This window comes from Pituophis catenifer, unplaced genomic scaffold, assembly GCF_029215685.1.
Source record: "Pituophis catenifer annectens isolate HBS135680 unplaced genomic scaffold, rPitCat1.0.hap2 SCAF_3, whole genome shotgun sequence".
Taxonomy (NCBI): domain Eukaryota; kingdom Metazoa; phylum Chordata; class Lepidosauria; order Squamata; family Colubridae; genus Pituophis; species Pituophis catenifer.
This window is the reverse complement of record NW_027256883.1, coordinates 206,256,654-206,277,515: the sequence shown is the minus strand read 5'-3', so window position 1 is coordinate 206,277,515 and position 20,862 is coordinate 206,256,654. Positions and strand designations below refer to the sequence as shown.

General features: G+C 44.4%; 1 protein-coding gene across 1 annotated transcript in view; it reads left to right on the top strand.

Moving 5' to 3' along the window:
* Nucleotides 1-8,269: 8,269 nt before the first annotated feature.
* Nucleotides 8,270-20,862, top strand: part of RBBP8NL (RBBP8 N-terminal like) — a 36,166-nt gene continuing 23,573 nt past the window's right edge. The window contains exons 1-5 of the mRNA XM_070940117.1: nucleotides 8,270-8,336; nucleotides 8,555-8,597; nucleotides 15,037-15,132; nucleotides 18,863-18,975; nucleotides 19,794-19,866. Coding sequence (XP_070796218.1) covers nucleotides 8,270-8,336; nucleotides 8,555-8,597; nucleotides 15,037-15,132; nucleotides 18,863-18,975; nucleotides 19,794-19,866 — 392 coding nt within the window. The remainder of the gene's footprint in view (nucleotides 8,337-8,554; nucleotides 8,598-15,036; nucleotides 15,133-18,862; nucleotides 18,976-19,793; nucleotides 19,867-20,862) is intronic.

The following is a 20,862-nucleotide window of genomic DNA, read 5'->3' as shown; positions in this document are numbered from 1 at the left end:
ATTTGCATTGTTGGAGAACTGGATTGTTTGAAGCAAGAGTTGTTCTGTTCTGTTCTTTCTTTCCTGGTTAGAGAAAAAATCCAGCCAGTTTTGCCGCTCTTGTTTCACCGGTATCCTTCCTCTGGGAATGAATCTGGAAAATCTCATTTTGTCCTGGGAAATGGAGTTGTTTTCACTTAATTCCTTAGAACGGTGTTTCTCAACTTTGGCTACTTGGGATATATAATGGATATATATCCATTGATATATAAGTTTATGGTACTCCTTCAAAAAAAAAATGCTGTTATTAGCTAGTTTTAGAAAATACACTTTTCCCCAAAGGTTTCCACAATTTTGGCCATTACTGTAACTTTAATTGACTTTGAGAGCTTTCATGACAGCATCCTGAGGTAACAATTCAGCCAGGCTCACCTGCTCAGGCTGAATGGAAATTGGAAAGCCAAAAATACCAATCACAAGCTGGTTTATGATTCAGGAGCAGGTGCCATGTGTCCGATTAGAAACAGCACTATACTTCCGCCAGCATTCCTGGGCTGGCTTTCAGCTCGAGATTGTCCTAATCTGACCTTAGTGGCCTATGCAAAGTTTGACAAGCCAGATGGAGCAAGAGAGTAACACGAGCGGAGAACTCAGATTGAAGAAACAGATTTGCCATTGCTCGGAAATTCCGATTTAGTATTCAGGCTTTGCAGAGTGGAGATACTTCATGAAACATCTAGTGGCAATCCGTGGATTGCTCTGGCTGCCTGGAGATTTGCAGGAAAGATGTACGGGTGTGTACAGTTTATTAGAAGCTGATGTTAGATACTATTCCAGTTGTGCTATGATTAGAGATGGACAAGGCTGCTTCCTTGCATTATTCAACCAAGCTTGGCAGAGGGCCCTTCTGTAAACTTCCAGAGATACACAGATTAGGATAGTGGTGCTTTGAAAGACTGACATTTTCTTTAAACTTCTCTTCTCTTCTCTTCTCTTCTCTTCTCTTCTCTTCTCTTCTCTTCTCTTCTCTTCTCTTCTCTTCTCTTCTCTTCTCTTCTCTTCTCCTCTCCTCTCCTCTCCTCTCCTCTCCTCTCCTCTCCTCTCCTCTCTTCTCTCCTCTCCTCTCCTCTCCTCTCCTCTCCTCTCCTCTCCTTCTCTCCTCTTTTGGGGTCAATTGTGGTCATAACTAGGGACTATCCATAGCGAATAGAATAGAATAGAATAGAATAGAATAGAATAGAATAGAATAGAATAGAATAGAATAGAATAGAATTTGTATTTGGCCAAGTGTGATTGGACACACAAGGAATTTGTCTTGGTGCATACACTCTCAGTGTACATAAAAGAAAAGATACGTTCATCAAGAATCATAAGGTACAATACTTAATGAAAGTCATAGGGTAAAAATAAGCATTCAGGAAACAATATCAATATAAATCGTATGGATACAAGCAACAAAGTTACAGTTCTAAGTGAGAGGAGATGGGTAATGGGAACAATGAGAAGATTAATAGTCCTAGTAATGCAGACTTAGTGAATAGTTTGACAGTGTTGAGGGAATTATTTGTTTAGCAGAGTGATGGCGTTTGGGAAAAAACTGTCCTTGTGCCTAGTTGTTCCGGTGTGCATTGCTCTATAGCGTCGTTTTGAGGGTAGGAGTTGAAACAATGTCACCCCTGGTCCTTCTTTTCATTAATCTTTCTAAACATACACAATTCCAGCAACCGGTCTTCATATGTTTTAGCCTCCAGCACCCTAATCATCTTTGTTGCTCTTTGTCACTGCGTTTTTGTATTTACCAGCTGAGCTCATTATTTCTGGACTGTCAGACTTTCCGTAGCTTGCCAAAATTTCTTATCAGTAACTGATACTACGCATGTCCGCATTCTTTCACTTGCTTCTTCACTTTTCTTCATTCTCTTGCCAAGAGAAGTCCGGCTGCAGAGAGGTAGCCGGTAGGAACTTTACCAAAATGTAACAATTTAATTATTTAGATTAGTAAGATGTTTTATTTTCCTCTTTACAATAAATAGGAGTTTAATTAGAAGATGTATTCCGGTTTTATTTTTCAAGAGTATACACAAGGAAAGTGCCACGATCCAGGCAATTACCCCAGGAAGGTAACAGGGCTGATTGCCTTTGACACTCTTCTCTGCATTTTAGCAAGTCTGTATATTTTATCCAGCAATTCTCTCCAGAACATTGCATGTCGTCTCTTTCTAAAGTCAGGGAAATCTGCCTTGGCAAATTAGCAGCCAAAGGAACTTTCCCAATTTAATAAACCCACAGATTTCTTCTTAACTTCCTTTACTCGTGGAGTTACTAAGCCTGCATTCCAACCACAGGCATTAATGCAATTTGAGCTTCCTGGAAAGATTTACTCTCCTGAAAGCTTTTCCCATCAGATTCTGTCACGGGTCCTGAACAGAGTTGGCAAAACTTCAAACTAGTATAATAAAACTTCTGGAAACTCCTTAGGGGAAATGAGACACTATTCATGGTCACGATAAATTAAGACTGATAGCTAAAGGACATCTGTGCAAATGCAGTAATTACCCGTGACAAGTTAGGTAATTTAGAATGTAATCTATTTTCTTCCTTCAGCTCCCTACAATTGATTCGGGGCTTTGAAAAATGCTATAAGGTACTCACCTATGGTGAATAACAGTAATTCTCCAGGGGAACCAGGCAATACGCTTTATAGGTATATTAAAAAATTAGCTCTGCGGATCAGATGTGTTATGTTTTATTTCTTATTAATAAAATTTAATTAACTTATTTCCTTTAAAGCATAAAGCTGGACATAAAATATTCTATAAACCGAGCATAATCATACTCATAGAGAAACATTACTTATATTATACGCAAAAAAATGCTTCTAGACTACATTATTAAATACTAGCCATATATACCACTCCATAGTGCTTTACCGCCTTTTCTAAGCAGTTTATAGAGTCAGCATATTGCCCCCAAGAATCTGGGTCTTCATTTTACTAATCTCAAAAGGATGGAAGGCTAAGTCAACCTTGAGCCAGCCAGGATCGAACTCCAGACTTTGGGTAGAGTTAGCCTGCAATACTGTATTCTAACCACTGCGCCACCAGGGCTCCTTTATTATATTATCAATATTATCTCATTAGAGTTCTTAAACCACTAGGGGACAGAATATAGTCCAGATGTCAGCACGTCAAGATGCATTTATCCTAGTGCTGACATAAGAAGGAGAACGCAAGTGTCTGCAATGGGACGGTTGCCTTTCACCTACTTATTTTAGCTGGAGATAATGTCCCCTAGGAGATGGATGGGAGGGGGGAAATTCTTTGAATTGGAGCAGTAGATTAGGGGTGAATGATTGGGAAGATGGCCAATGAATGCAGAGGAGTGGGGGAAGGAAGAGGAGGGATTTGGGGTCAGCACATCAGTGCTGGCTGCATGGAGTCAGTATAAAAGTTGCCGTGCTAAATAAAATGGAGGTTTGTTTCAAAAAATACTTTGTTTGAGATGCAATTTATTTAAAGACGGCCTGAAAACCTGACACCAATCAATGTTCATCTCCAAGACAATGGCTAGAGCAGGGGTGTCAAACTCTATTTCATTGCGGGCCACATCAGGGCTGTGGTTGGCCTCGGGGAGGCTGGGAGGGATGTGGCCAACTGAGTGGGCGTGGCCAACTGGATTGGCATGGCCAACTAGGTAGGTGTGGCCGACTGGGTGGGCATGGTCAGCTTGATGCCACTCCCCAAACTACTGGCATGTTTCCTCTTCGCATTGGGTAGACTGGGCCGAAGCCACGCTGGCCTGATCTTTCCTCTTCGCACTGGGTAGACCAGAACAGCCCTGGGGGCTGGATCCAGGCCTTGAGTTTGACACTCTGGGCTAGCGTATTTAGGCAAAGCAGTGGAAGAATCTGGAGTGAGGACAGGAAAATCATCTGGCCATTAAACCCTCTGCTAGCTCCATTCAGTTGCCCAGACTCCACCCCGCAAGGAATTATGGGTTGTTAAATGAAGATGATGATGTGTGGAAGAACTTGGAGGCGGATTTAAAAGAGGAATCAACAATCTCTACATTGTCACAAGCAAACTAAATCTTTTGACCCTTATTGAACTCCAAACAGGTGCTAACTATTCGTTGAGAAGATTCCTATGCATAAGCTGTTTATAAATAAATCACTTTCATGGGACCTTCATGTGTGTGAACCTGGTCTTTTGCACCTGACAACCCTTTTGTCTAAAAACAAAAGGGGTGATTCTTTGAATGCTTTGACTAAGCCAAGAAAGAATTTGATTTTGTCTAATTTTAAGCAAAGGTCAGCCACTGCAATCCTAAAATGCATTAACGGAGGAACACAACCAAGATCAAGTGAGGTACTAATGCCACTCTATAAAGCCTTAGTAAGACCATATCTAGAATATTGCATCTAGTTTTGGTCACCACACTATAAAAAAGATGTTGATACTCTAGAAAGAGTGCAGAGGAGAGCAACCAGGATGATTAGGGGACTGGAGACTAAAACATATGAAGAACGGTTACATGAACTGGCTAGTTTAGTGAAGAGAAGAACCAGGGGAGACATGATAGCCGTCTTCCAATATTTGAGGGGCTGCCACAGAGAGGAGGGAATCAAGCTGTTTTCCAAAACCCCTGAAGGCCAGACAAGGAATAATGGATGGAAACTGACCAAGGAGAGATTCAACCTAGAAATAAGGAGAAATTTTCTGTCAGTGAGAACAATCAACCGATGGAACAGAACTGGCCTTCAGAAGTTGCGGGAGTTTCACTGCTGGAGGCTTTCAAGAAAAGATTGGACTGCCATTTGTCAGAAATGGTGTAGGGTCTCCTGATTGAACAGGGGGTTGGACTAGATGACCTATAAGGTCCCTTCCAACTCTGTTAACCTATTAAATTTACTGTATTTTCACTTTCTACAATGCATGAATGATCAACCCCATCTCCCAAGAAGATTAGGTCACCATCCAAACAGCAGCTTCTTTCCTCCCAATCCAATAATAAAAATATAATATGGAAAAATATGAATTAATACCCATGTTTTGACCTTCCATGACACCACTAGACAACTATAGTCTGGACTGCTGCTTCAGTCTGTGTAATGGTAGGAGGGACGTTTTCATCTGCATGAGCAACCAAGAGGTATTTCCATGGTCTTAGATCCATCCTGCTTCAGCATCTTTGAGAATCAAAACTGACAACCGAGTATGCAACTTTCCAATTGAAGTCCGCGTGAAAAATCCAAGGAGTGAATTTTGAGACCTTCTTTTATCTGACATATATAAAGATGTAAGAGAGACTGCAAGATATCTATGTACAGGTAGTTCTGCCCAACTGTTCTGCCCCAGCTACGGACCCCAAAGAATGCAGCACACACAAAGTCTGTACAAACCTTAGTTTACTAAATTAAATCAGTCTTTTTCAAACAAAGGCTGTTAATTAACTTTCTTAACAGCCTACAAGAATCCAAAGAATAAATAATCGTAATCTTACTATGGTTGGCAGAAAGCCCAGAAGCAATTTGCAGAGAACTAAGATCCAGACACGAAGGAGAGTGAACGAAGTTGTTCCCTGCAAATTGCCTCAGTCATCGTCCTTCCTTAAATAGGCTAAGGGAGTGGCCAATTAGCCCCAAGCCTTACTCTCGAGGAGACCTCCTCCTGAGGAGCCACTCCTGCCTTTTGGCAGCTCTGCGCACCCGTGCATCGAGAAGAGGTTCCTCCTCTTCTTCCTCTTCATTTATGGGAGCTTCTGGAGGTTCTGAAGGCCCTGGCTGAATCCCTGCCTCTGGCATCACATCTTCTCCAGCCTCCTCATTGTCCGACTCGAGTGCCAGCTGCACAGGCTGCTGGCGCAGCACCACACCAGCCTCCTCACTGTCAGAATCAGCTACTAGCTGCACAGACCGCTGACGGGCCACAACATCGACTTACATCCTTCCATTTAATGACCACTCAAAAAAGTGACATGATCATTTTTTACAAGTTGCAGCATCTCCATCTTAACGTGATTAAAAGTTGGATGCCAGACTCATTAACAACCGGGTTACTAACATAACAACCGCAGTGATTCACGATTGTGGCAAGAAAGGTCGTAAAAATGGAGCAAAACTCATTTAACAACTGTCTCACTTAACAACAGAAATTTGGGGCTCCATTGTGTTCATAAATCAAGGACTATCCATACTACTAAAACTCTCCTGTCTGTTTGTTGGTAACCTTCAATTGGGTGAAACAGTGCATCATTAGGGCGGCAATTATTGAACCAACATACCTCAAATGAGGCTAACTTGTAGAATGCGTTCAAAATGCAGAACTCATGATTCCTGTGGAATTGAAATTAGGCAAAATTGTGGTATTGTCACCCTGCCATGGCTGCTCCAACTCTCCCTACCAGGAAACAAGAGAGGGAAGGAAGAAATATAGGTAAGGAAATATCTCTAAGATGACCCAACAGGTCACAGATTCAGGGGTGGGATTCAGCCGGTTCGAATTGGTTCGGGCATACCGGTAGCTCCGACAATCAGCTGGGAGAAAACCGGTTCGCTCCGACGATCAGGTGGGCCCGCCCACCCACCGCTGCGTGCTTTACTTACCTTTATCCCCTCAGCTGATTCGCGCGGCAGAGCAGATTGCCATGCCTCAGCTGTGTTAGTCCCCAGAAGTAACGCGGAAGTTTAGTTTTGTCAAAACTGTGTGCACATGCGCAGTGATCACTGAACCGGTTCACTGAACGCGATCGTCGAACTGGTTGTTAAGGCGGCAGAATCCCACCACTGTACAGATTGTCTAATTCTGAGCTCTCAAAGAAAGCATCACACTGTACATCTTTTGACTATGAAATAACAAAATCAAAACTATCCAGGTTTGGAAGAAATATCCATCTGGTTCAGTTCCAAGCCGGGAAAAAGACACTGGGAAACTTGGAGGCTGATTGGAAAGAGGGTTTAATGGTGAAGCAGAAGCACATGGGTGGTTCTGGTGCAGCTGACTGCATGGAGTTGAGAGTGCTTTTATATCTTCTCTTGGGCTTTGAACTTGAGCTTCCTGTTCCTGTGCAAGAACATATATTCTATTGGCTGCTGTCAGATTCCCATGGGGCTATGCAGGGGTCACAGCTGAGGTTGTTTGAGCTCCCGGGTTTGGTTGAAGCTTGGCTGATGCAATGTCCTTAGGAGATTGTGCAATGTAGTGAGCTCTGCTGCTAGTGGGTTAATCCTATTACGTCCTGGAGGGTCAAATCTTAATCCCATCATCCTGGAGCTGAAGGTCTTTTGTTTTGTAGATAGAATGGCCCAATCTTTCTTAATGGGCAAAAAATATCTGCTGGGGGCTATTAAGAAAGGTGGGGGCTGTCTCTTTCTGTCTGCAAGAGCATGTTTCTCCATTCTTCCTTTAGGGAAATATAATATTCTGCTTTTTTTAAATATTTCTCAAAATATTTCATTCTTCCAGGAGAGTGGGGTCTTCCCTCACCAGAAAGGGTTTTTTCTCTTCTTTTTTTTTTCTTTCTTTTTGCATCTCTATTGTCAAGTTTCCGAAAGATGCCCTAATTAATTCATGAGCCATGATCCAAACTTCAAAGGAAATATAGTCATTTATTAGGAGCACCATTCCAGCAATACTGGGATGCAGTTAGGACTGATCCTATGTAGATTTACGTTCCCCTATGACCCTGTCTCTCCCCTCCTCTCTGGCCATGTCATAAATCACATTCTCCAATTAACCACTTTGGCTGGCTGTGAAACCTAACGCCCTCCTTCTGATTGCGGTCAGAAGAATATATGGAATTCACTTCAGTTCTCCCTCCCTCCTGCACATGGCAACTTGAAAGCTTTGCAAGTTGACATTCGGCTCCCCTCACTTCCCGAGGGCAACCCGCGCAAAGCAAAACAATTTGAGTACAGATGCAGAGTTTAGGGATGTGACACCCCCCCACACACCAGGCTTGTTTGGATTTTCTGCATGAAATTTGGCTATAAGGCGATCAGCCTGGATGTTTCGACTCTTTACCCAAGATGCCTCTGATAAGGGGTAACCCTTCCACTTGATTAAATATTGGAGTTGCTTCCTGTGCCACCTCGAATTGAGGATTTGCTGCACCTCATAATGGGTCTGGCCCCCTATGACCACGGGGTCTGGGACATCTCACGGGACATCTATTTTTATTCCTCTTAGGTCAGAAGCTGAATGCTGGCAGAGGGAGAAAACTGATCTGAAACCATCCGATCTGATTTCTTCCTCCCCCACCTTGGACCCATCCATGTGACGATAGAAGAAACATGGCCACTGAAAATTTTGCGGAAATCTTGAACAGACTCAAGGACACACACGAGAAAGAAGTCCAGGGTAAGAAATGGGGTGGGGGGTGTGAGTGGGATAGGGCCACCACACTTGCCTGATGATTGATTGATTGGATGAATTGATTTGAGGCAGAGATGTTTAAAATGAAAGAAGCAGGTGAAAGGGGGGATGAAAAGCAGAACGGTTGCTGAATTTTGTAGAGTTAGCTCTTTGTGACTGCAGCTTCGCTCAAAAGATCACAGATTGTTTCTGAACTCTTCCAGGCCTACAAACCAAACTGAATGAACTAACCAATGAGAAATGTCGGTGAGTAAAACAAATGCCATCTGTCGGACATGGGTTCTTTAGGACAAAACAGAATCGATTAAAATATAAAATAAACTTTAAAATTCATCTCTATCTATCTATCTATCTATCTATCTATCATCTACCTACCTACCTGTCTATCTATCATCTATCTACCTACCTACATGTCTATCTATCTATCTATCTTATTTATCTATTATCTATCATCTATCTATCTATGTATCCATCTATCCTATTTATCTATCTATTATCTATCTATCATCTAACTATGTATCTATGTATCTATCTCTTATCTATTTATTTATCTATCTATCATCTATCATATATCATATATATATATAATCTACCTACCCTGTTTCCCTGAAAATAAGACATCCCCTGATAATAAGGCCAATCGTGCTTTGAAGCGCATGCACTAAAATAAGCCCTCCCTGAAAATATTTAACCACATGCTGGCCCCCGCCATTTCCTCTAGTTAGAATTAGGGAGACAGAGCTGGAAATCAGGTAAGACGGCAAGAGGAGCCCCATCTTGCTCCCTGTGCCCCAAAATAATTAGACATCTCCGAAAATAAGGCCAAGCGCTTATTCCGGGGTTCAAAAAAATATAAGACAGGGTCTTATTTTCAGGGAAACACGGTATTTATATATGTAGCTAGCTAGCTATCATCTAACTATATATTATCTATATCTATCTATATATCTATCTATCTGTCTGTCTGTCTGTCTGTCTATCTATCATCTATCTATCATCTATCTATCATCTATTTATCTATTATTTATCCCCCAGGGAGGGGGAGGGTCGAATTAGAACTCGGGTTGTGGGTTTGGGGGAAAACCCACAAGGGGGAGGGTTCGGTCTGGCCTCGAAGTGCGGCGGGGGGGTGGGGGACCTGGGGTCGAGGGGGGTGTTAGAGCTCATCCGGATAGTGTTTCAAACATCAGTACTGTGAGTGGGAGGGGTAGATATGGCGGGAGCAGGGGGCCATATCATGTTAGGGGAGCGCGCACCCGCTGTCTACGAGCGGTGGCATGCTCCGGCCCCCTAGGCTCCACCCGTTCTCCAGGTTGCATAGACCCTCAGGGCCCAGGCCTTCGGCTGATGCTGTGCAATGCCAGGTCCGTAGTAAATAAAGCCCCCCTCATTTGTGATCTTATTCAGGAGGGGGGTGCGGACCTGGCAGGTATTACGGAGACCTGGTTGGGCCAGGAGGGGGGGGTTCCCCTCGTTGAAATGTGCCCACCAGGTTTCCACGCATTCCATCAGCCAAGGTCACAGGGGAGGGGCGGGGGGGGTAGCGGTTATCATTAAAGAAGGCCTGAGACCGAGGGAGGCCACTGTTCCTCAGACGGCCGGCTGTGAATCCCTCCTTGTGAAATGGGGTCACGGGGTTCAGAGGGGTTTGCTGATCACGTACCTGGCTCCCTGCCATGTGGCAGCAGCCCTGCCTGAGCTACTCAACGTCATCGCCGCGGTGGCGGTTGATACCCCTAGGCTTATGGTCATGGGGGATTTCAACCTGCCGTCCGTGGGTGAGGCGTCAGAGGTGGCTCAGGAGTTCATGGCTTCCATGACAGCCATGGACCTGACCCAGTTAATTCATGACCCTACCCACACGGGGGGAAACACGCTGGATCTGGTTTTTGTCTCTGGACAGTGGTTGAGTGATCTCGAGATAGGGGATATAGTCATCAAGCCCTTGTCATGGTCTGATCACTCTCTCCTTTGTCTCGACCTTCGAACCACTACACCCCGCCGCAGGGAGGCGGAGCCGGTAAGATGGTTCCGCCCCAGGCGCCTGATGGAACCTGATAGGTTCCAGATGGAGCTTGGGCCATTCCCTGAGGCTCTGGCACACGCCTCGACTGGAGACCTAGTGGCCGCCTGGGATAGGGCGGCCGCTGGAGCTCTGGACCGAGTCGTGCCTTTGCGGCCTCTGACCCGGCGCCGATCTCATTTAGCTCCTTGGTTCACTGAGGAGCTGAGGGAGTTGAAGCGCCGGAAAAGATGCCTAGAGAGCAGTTGGAGGGCCAGTCTTTCTGAATCTGACCGGACACTGGTAAGATCTCATATTAGGAATTACCTAGTGGCAATAAAAGCAGCGAAATGTAACTATTTTGCTGCTCTTATTGCGTCATCAGATAATCGCCCGGCCGCCCTGTTTAGGGTGACCCGCTCCCTGCTCCACCAGGAAGCGCGGGAGGACCCCTTGGAGGGTAGAGCCGAGGACTTTGTTCAGTATCTGTATGACAAAATCACTCAGATTCGGGAAGATCTGGACTCCGACTGGGTAGTCTCAGGGGGAGGGACTGGGGCAGGTCTTGAGAATGTTATCTGGGATGAGTTTGATCCTGTGACCCCTGAGGACGTGGACAGGATTCTGGGTAGACTGAACGCGACCACCTGTTTATTGGACCCGTGTCCCTCCTGGTTAGTGCTGGCTTCTCGGGAGGTGACACGAGGCTGGTTCCAGGGGATTATAAATGCTTCATTGGGTGAGGGTGTCTTTCCTGCCGCCTTGAAAGAGGCGGTGGTGAGGCCTCTCCTCAAGAAGCCTTCCCTGGACCCGGCAATGTTGGTAAATTATCGTCCGGTCTCCAACCTTCGTTTTGTGGCGAAGGTTGTTGAGAGTGTGGTTGCGCAACAGCTCCCCCAGCACCTGGATGAAACGACGTATCTGGATCCGTTCCAGTCGGGCTTCAGGCCCGGGTACAGCACGGAAACGGCATTGGTCGCGTTGGTTGATGATCTCTGGAGGGCTCGGGACAGGGGGTGCTCCTCTGTCCTGGTCCTGTTAGATCTCTCAGCGGCTTTTGATACCATCGACCATGGTATCATGCTGCACCGGTTGGAAGAGTTGGGGGTGGGAGGCACTGTGTTGCGGTGGTTCTCCTCCTTTCTCTCTGACCGGTCGCAGTCTGTGTTGACAGGGGGACAGAGGTCGACCCCGAGGCCCCTCATATGTGGGGTGCCGCAAGGGTCGGTCCTCTCGCCTCTCCTGTTCAACATTTATGTGAAGCCGCTGGGCGAGATCATCCGTGGTTTCGGGGTGGAGTACCATCAGTACGCTGACGACACCCAGCTGTACATCTCCACCCCGGATCACCCCAACGATGCCCTTGAAGTGATGTCCCGGTGCCTGGAGGCCGTACGGATCTGGATGGGGAGGAACAGGCTCAGGCTCAACCCATCCAAGACCGAGTGGCTGTGGTTTCCGACGTCCCGATATAGGCAGTTGACGCCATCACTGACTATTGGGGGTGAATCATTGGCCCCCACGGAGAGGGCTCGCAACTTGGGCGTCCTCCTGGATTCACGGCTGTCTTTAGAAGAGCACTTGACGGCCGTGACCGGGAGGATTTTTCATCAGGTTCGCCTGATTCGCCAGTTGCGTCCCTTTCTGGATCGGGACTCGTTACGCACGGTCACTCATGCCCTCGTCACCTCCCGCCTGGACTATTGCAATGCTCTCTACATGGGGCTCCCCTTGAGGAGCACCCGGAGGCTCCAACTGGCGCAGAGTGCGGCCGCGCGGGTGGTAATGGGAGCGACGTGGCGCTCCCATGTGACACCTCTCCTGCGCGAGCTGCACTGGCTCCCGGTGGTCTTCCGGGTGCGCTTCAAGGTTTTGGTTACCACCTTTAAAGCGCTCCATGGCTTAGGACCTGGTTATCTACGGGACCGCCTACTACCACCAATAGCCTCCCACCGGCCAGTTCGCTCTCATAGAGAGGGACTCCTCCGGGTGCCGTCAGCCAAACAATGTCAGCTGGCGACCCCTAGGGGGAGAGCCTTCTCTGTGGGGGCACCTACCGTCTGGAATGAGCTCCCCCCGGAGATACGGAGGATCCCGGATCTGCGCACCTTCCGCCGCGCTGTGAAGACCTTTTTATTCCAGCAGGCGGGCTTGGCCTAATCTCTTCCCTTTTAAATATGTAAATTTTAATCTGTTTTTAAATTATTGGGGTGTTTTAATCTGTCTGGGCCAAAATAATTTAATTTGATTTTATCTGGTTTTTAAATTTTTTATGTCTATGTTATTTTATTGTTTGGCTGTTCACCGCCCTGAGTCCTTCGGGAGTAGGGCGGTATACAAATCAAATAAATAATAATAATAATAATAATCTATCTATCTAGCTATTATCTATCTAGCTATTATCTATATCTATTATCTATCTATCTAGCTATCTAGCTATCTACCAATGTTGGAATCAAAATTTTGTCTTTTATCTTCAGAGGAGAAAATCTGAACAAACTGATTTTTGAATAATGGTTTGTTAAATAAACTACAATTGGCTGGTTGATCTCCCCTAAGCCATACATTACTGCTCACAAAGCACAGGGGCTGTGTATGTCAAGCCAGAATGAAGCCACGTTTTGTTTAGCATGATGGGCAAACAATGTCTGTCTCCTGAGTACAGCTAGTCCTTGATTTACAACCATTTGTTTAGTGACTGTTTGAGGTTACAGTGGCACTGAAAAAAATTGACTTATTACTAGTCCTCGCACTAATGACCATTGCATTATCCTCACAGACACACGATAAAAATTTGATTGCTTGGCAACCTGCATGTATTTACAATAGTAATAGCAGCATCCCAGAATCATGGATCATTATTTGTGACTTCCTAGCTGGCTTCCAATAAACAAAGTCAAGGGGGGGGAGGTGGATTCATTTAACAACCCCATGGTTTGCTTAACAAATGCAATGATTCACTTAATATTCGTGGCAAAAAAGATCATCGAATTGGTGCAACTCACTTAACAGCCACCTTTTTTACCAACAGAAATTCTTACTAATTGTGATTGTAAGTGGAGGATTACCTGGTCTTTTATCTAATCTTAATTATTTTATAAGCTCCCATTACAGGTAATATACTCAACCACAACTGAGGTCAAAATTTCTGTGGTTATGTGAAGTATTTCTTAAGTGGGTTTTGCCTGATTCTACGATCTTTCTTAGAAGACTTGGCTAGGCTAGGCTAGGCTAGGCTAGGCTAGGCTAGGCTAGGCTAGGCTAGACTAGAACAGAACAGAACAGAACAGAACAGAACAGAACAGAACAGAACAGAACAGAACAGAACAGAACAGAAGGAAGAGGAGAGGAGAGGAGAGGAGAGGAGAGGAGAGGAGAGGAGAGGAGAAGAGAAGAGAAGAGAAGAGAAGAGAAGAGAAGAGAAGAGAAGAGAAGAGAAGAGAAGAGAAGAGAAGAGAAGAGAAGAGAGGAGAGAATGGGAATGGAATGGAATGGAATGGAATGGAATGGAATGGAATAGAATAGAATAGAATAGAATAGAATAGAATAGAATAGAATAGAATAGAATAGAATAGAATAGAATAGAATAGAATAGAATAGAATAGAATAGAATAGAATAGAATAGAATAGAATAGAATAGAATAGAATAGAACAGAACAGAACAGAACAGAATAGTTGGAAGGGACTTTGGAGGTCTTCTAGTCCAACCCCAACTCAAGCAGGAAACCCTATATCATTCCAGACAAATGGTTATCCAATCTCTTCTTTAAAACTTCCAGTGTTGGAACACCCACAATTTCTGGAGGCAATTTGTTCCACTGGTTAATTGTTCTGTCAGGAAATTTCTTCTTAGTTCTAGGTTGCTCCTCTCCTTGATTCGTTTCCATCCATTCTTGCCACAGTTGTTAAGTGAATCACTGCAGCTGTTAAGTGAGTAACCCAGTTGTTAAGTGAATCTACTTTTCCCATTGACTTTGCTTGTCAAAAGGTTACAAAAGGTGGTGACATGACCCTGGGATAAGGCAAACGTCAAAAATATGAGTCAGTTGCCAAGCATCTGAATTTTGATCATGTGACCCTGAGGATGCCGGAAGGGTCGTAAGTGTGAAAAACAACTCACCTCTTTCACTAAACGAACTGTTGTAAGTTATGGACTACCTGTACTTCAATTTTCCATGCAGTTTGAGAGAGAAAATGAAAGAAGAAAGTCGAGAAAGAAAAAGAAAAGGCAGAGGTGCATTTTGGGGCCTGGAAACAATACAGGTAGTCCTCAAATTATGACCACAGTTGAGCCCAACATTATGTTGCTAAGTGAAACCTTTGTTAAGTGAGTTTGTCCAATTTTACGACTTTTCTTGCCACATTTGTTCAGTGAATCCCCACAGTTCTTAAATTGGTAACACTGTCGTTAAGTGGGATCTGGTTTCCCCACTGATTTTGCTTGTCAGGAGGTCGCAAAACATGACCCCGGGACACTGCAACTGTCGTAAATGTGAATCAGTTGTCAAGCATCCGAATGTAAATCACGAGAGACCATGGGGATGCTGCAGTGGTCATAAGTGTGAAAAATGGTCATAAGTCACTTTTTTCAGTGCCATTGTAACTTCGAACAGTCACTAAGTGAACTGTCGTAAATCAAGGACTGCCTGTACTTTTTCTTCTTGTTCTTCTCCCCTGAATTAGAGACAACCAAAGAATTGAAGAGCTCTTTACCAAAAACCACCAACTGCGTGAACAACAAAAGGGACTTAAAGAAAATGTGAAAGTCTTGGAAAACAGGTAAACAGCTTCACCCTGTCAAAAGGGGCATCTGCGCAGGCAGAGAAGATTAAAATTGTCAAGATAGTGGCCACAACCGCACAACTGAACCTTTCTTTCATAAACATTGGGCAAGGTTAATCCAGTAATCCAGTATTCATATCGCATATCGCAATATATGTATAATAGATAGATAGATAGATAGATAGATAGATAGATAGATAGATAGATAGATAGATAGATAGATATATTTTCTGAGGTTTTTGCGAGTGTTTGTATGTAGGTCTTTGGTTAAAATAAATACATGGAACAAACCCAAATCCACACCGATGAGGCACGACCACAAACCAGAAGCCAGACCACAGCTGCATCATTAGCCACTTTAAACCCCTCCAATCCATACATGAAGCAAACTGACTCCCACCATGAAGATGTGGCACGGCCACAAACGCGAAGCCAAACAACAGCAACCCAGCTCACCAGCTCAAATCTCCCTGCAACTCAGACTAACCCGAGCACAACCAAGCCCCCACCTAAACAGAACAAACCCCCCACCAATCAGAGCACAGCCAACCCCCCATCCAATCAGAGCACAGCCAAGCCCCCAACCAATCAGAACACAACTCCACCCAAACAGAACACAGCCAAGCTCCCACCCAATCAGTTCTCACCCCCACTGGCAGTTAAAAGGAAGAAACAGCTGCAATCACACATTGCTCCTAGAAGCACGAAGCCGAAAACACCAGCCTGAAGATGACGAATGAGACTTCGTCGAAACGTTGCCAAGACATTTCCAATTTGACGCGGGAGAAAACCTGAATAACTAAAAACCTACATAACTTGGTACACAGATTACTTACACTCTGGAAAAAAATCCTGTGGGGGTAAGACATCCCTAACACCCTTTGGGGTGTGTGTCTCTGTGTGAATGTTTCAGCATAACTCTGGAACACCTGGGCCGCTGAAATGAAAAGGAATGAATTATATCTATAGTGTCAAATCACAGTACTTTTGTCAGTGATACTGTGCATTTTGGATTCAAGTTCTGTTAAAATACAGCCCATTGTGCCTTAAAATGGCTTCTACTGTACAGCACAGTGGAGTTGCCATGGTAACGGCTTCACAGTACTTCACAAGGGGGCTCCCTCTGTAAGGGTAATTGGTTCTTTAAAAAAAAAACCAAAAAACACCCTAGGCCAGTGATGGCTAACCTTTTCAGCACCGAGTGTCCAAAGCATACATGTGCGTACGAATACATGTGTGTGTGTGCCCACACCCATAATGCAATGCACACATGACCCCTCTGCAAGCCTTGCCTCCCGTGCATGCGTGTGACCCCCACGCATGTGCCCCCCACGCATGTGCCCTGCCCCTGTGCATGCGTGCATGACCCCCGCACAATCATGTGTGAACCCACATGTATGCCAATCATGCACTCTGCCCACCGACCCAAAAACCAGCTGGCTGGCAGGAGGCACGCGTGCATGCACGGCAGAGTGCAGCTGGGGCGACGGCTCGCGTGCCCGCAGAGAGGGCTCTGAGTGCCATAGGTTCGCCATCACGGCCCTAGGCCCTCAGCTTCAAGCAAAGAGGGCAAGTTGTTGGGGGAGGTTCCTGCTAATGCAGATAATCATCTCAAAGGCTGTTCCCTGTAGAATTTTTCCCAGGCTGTTGGCCAGGCCAATTAGGCCTCTAATTCTCACCACAGTGGTTGAGCCAGTCCTTTTCCTGTCTAATACAGGATTGGGATAAATAAATACCTGGGCAACGCCAGGTTATCAGCTAGTAATCAATATAAGAGCATCATAATTCATACAGTGAACATAATAACGCATGCACATATGTACATAAAAAACATCTCCAGTGCTGATTGGGGATATGAGATAGTTATTGAGAACTGTGCCTGTTTGATATGATTTCTGTTCTAGCAGAACCTGACTTTCAAGCACTCCATCCTGATGAATAAATGTGCATCAGGGTTAGAAAAGGGGAATACAGAATAACAGAGTTGGAAGGGACCTTGAAGGTCTTCTAGTCCAACCCACTACTTGAACAGAAGACCTTACATCTTCTAGACAAATGGTTGCCCAATCTCCTTAAAAACCGCCAGCGATGGAGCACCCACAACTTCTGAAAGCAAGCCATTCCACTATGGAGATTATCTATGGAGATTCTCAGTCATCCAGATGCTTTTTTTTTCCAAGAGGCAACTGGGCTTTCTGGCTTTTCTTTGAAGACGTTTCACTTCTCATCCAAGAAGCTTCTTCAGCTCTGATTAGATGGTGGGGAATGGAAGGATTTATACTCCTTGCAGACAGCTGGTCATTTGCCTTGTTTTAGAGAGTCGTTGAGGCCATTTGGAAGTTTATCTGTGTTGTCAGGGTCACCTGAGTAATGCAAATGGTTGTGGAGCCTTCTTGGAACTGTTGAAAAGACTATGTTATAGACTGGAGACAGATGATGTCCACTGATTCCACTGATTAATTGTAACAGGACGTTTCTCTTTAATTCTACGTCGGAGCTCTTTGACAAATTTGGTGAAATCCAAATTTTTTTACTACTGGTTCTGTAGGCGTGGCTTGGTGGGCGTGGCAGGGGAAGGATACTGCAAAATCTCCATTCCCACCCCACTCCAGGGGAAGGATACTGCAAAATCCCCATTTCCTCCCCACTCCAGGGGAAGGATACTGCAAAATCTCCATTCCCACCCCACTCCAGGGGAAGGATACTGCAAAATCTCCATTTCCTCCCCACTCCTGGGGGAAGGATATTGCAAAATATCCATTCCCACCCAAATCTGGAGGCAGCTAGAGGTAGTATTTGCCGGTTCTCCAAATTACTCAAAATTTCCGCTACCTAAGTTTTTAATTAAAGACAAAAGACAAAACACAAAACCACACCCAGTGTATAATACAAAATAGGGAGAAGCGGAGGAATTTTTTCTTCATCTTCAGATCTTCCAAAATTCTCTTTGCATTGGCACTGGCATTATTTCTTTCAAGTTCCTGATTAATAAAAAAAAATAAAAATAATAAAAATAAATAAAAATAAAAATAAATAAATAAAAATAAATAAATAAAGATGACATGATAAAAAAAAAATTCAGCTACTGGTTCTCAGAACTGCTCAAAATTTCCGCTACCAGTTTTCCAGAACCTGTCAGAACCTGCTGGATTTCACCCCTGAACTCCGCCCCCCTTCTCTGTGACAGTCCCTCAAATTTTGGAAGACTGCTGACATATCACCTGTCATCCTTCTCTTCATTAGAATAGATATACTCAATTCATCGTAAAGTTTAGCGGCCAGCCCCCCTCCCCTAGTCAATTTTGTAGGTTTTGGCCAAATAAATAATGATTCTGCAAAATCTGAGCCCAAAAGAGGGCTGATGAAATATCCTTGAGGGGAAGGAAGAGCCAATGATCAGAGAATAGAAATTTGGGTCTGAGGCAGAAATGTAATTTGAAAAAGCATCTCCCTGGTTTTCACAAAGATAAAGGAAGGAAGGAAGGAAGGAAGGAAGGAAGGAAGGAAGGAAGGAAGGAAGGAAGGAAGGAAGGAAGGAAGGAAGGGCATTCAGACTTGCAAGATTTTTGTTATTGTAACCTTATAATAAAAGTAATATTAGCATTTATGACTTTGATTTCCAAGTCTGGTCTACCTTGAAGTTCTGACAGTGGGGTTGGTATGGTATATTTGCTCCCAGTTGGGTTTTCTGCTCTAACAACCACCCTGCTATTTTAATTATTTGAAGGTTGCGAGCTGGGCTCTGCGACAGATGCCAAGTGACCCAAGAGCTTGCAAAGAAGAAGCAACATGAGTTTATGAAGGCCCATTTTCAAAGTCTTCAACACATCTTCATCCTAAGTAAGTTCGGCAAATAAAGAGATACCTGGAATATGTTGAGTAGAAGTATGAGAGATTCTCTGGTTGAAAAAGTTGCAAACTTCATACAATTATACATACACACACACGCAACCAGAAACCAATCTTTTTGATGCGGGAAAATGCCATTTCTTATATTATAGTTGTGGTGGCGCAGTGGTTAGAATGCAGTATTGCAGGCTACTTCTGCTGACTGCCGTCTGCCAGCAATTTGGCAGTTCGATCCTGACCAGCTCAAGGTTCATTCAGCCTTCCATCCTTCCGAGGTTGGTAAATGATAACCCAGATTGTTGGGGGCAATATGCTGACTCTGTAAAGCGCTTAGGGAGAGCTGTAAAGCACTGTGAAGCGGTACACAGTAAGTCTAAGTGCCACTGATATTGGTATACATGTAGACCTGGGGGTGTCTGTAGTTTTTCATTGTAAGTTTTGTGAAGATGGGATCAAATACAAAGAATGTTAAGTACCGTGTTTCCCCAAAAATAAGACCCTGACTTATATTTTTTTGAACCCTGAAATAAGCCCTTGGCCTTATTGTCATGCACTCAAAAAGCCTGATTGGGCTTATTATCAGGGGATGTCTTATTTTGGGGAAAACAGGGTAGTTTTGTGTCCTCCTTTCCAACTGTCTATGTCCTCCTTTGCCTATTCAGATACCTGGTAACTCTAGGCCTGGGACTCACATGTTCTCTTCTTTCCATCTATAACTTTGACTCCATCTCAGCCATTAGTCCTGGAACAATTGGCGGGCTGGGGAAAGTTGATACAGTCCAACATTTTTCTCTTTCTTTCCATTCCAGCTAATGAAATGAGTAAACTGAGAGACGAAAACAAGAGCCTGAAGGAAGAGCTGAAGAGGTTATGTGGCCCAGAGTAAGCTTTCCTAACTTTATGTCTTGGTGTTTGGGATACTTCAAAGTCAAACCAATAGGGCTGCCTTCTTCATAGCAAAGGTGGGATATCCCAGAACTTTCTCCTGGAAAGGTGATATGTCTTGGGCAAAGTCTGAGAAACCTCTAGGTCTCCTTGGCCAATTTTCAGCTCTGAAGACGGAGAGTTCAATGTGAGATGGATTTGAAGGATCTCAAGGGCTTCTGGTAGGCTTTGTGTTCCATTACTGGAGAAGAAAATGTCCCAGTTATGTTTGGAAAGAGTTTGAGGAGTACCAAAACCTGTGGTTGGAGTTGGGACCATATTTTTTAGCCTGCAAGTGACAACTTGCATAAAGGCTCCAAAACAGAGAAATCAAAATTTTGCCACAAAGAACATCTAGCACAGTGTTTCTCAACCTTGGGCGCTGGACGATGGATGGACTTCAGTTGAAGTCTACCCATCGTCCAGCGCCCAAGGTTGAGAAACACTGATCTAGCAGATCAGAAAGGCTTCTACATCTTGGTAAACATACTCCTCAAATTACAACCATTTGGTTAGTGACTGCTCAAGGTTACAACGGCACTGGGAAAAAAAAGGGACTTTGACCATTTTCCATTCTTATGACCATTGCAGCATCCCCATGATCGAAATTCAGACACTTAGCAACTGGCATGCATTTATCACAGTTGCAGTGTCCCATAGTTTGACCAGCAAAGTCAATGGGGAAGCCAGATTCACTTAACAATCAAGTTACTAACTTAACAACTGCAGGGATTGACTTAACAACTGGTCAAGAAAAGTGATGAAAAGGGGCAAAATTCAACTTAATAACTATCTTGCTTAGCAACGGAAATTTTGGGCTCAATTGTGGCTGTAAATCAACAACTACCTGTATGTAATTCTCTATTGAGAAATTGTCTAACACAGGTGTACAAGTGAGTGTTTAGCACTAGTGTTTGGCTTTTCTTTAACTATCTCGAAAATGGGTTAAGTAGA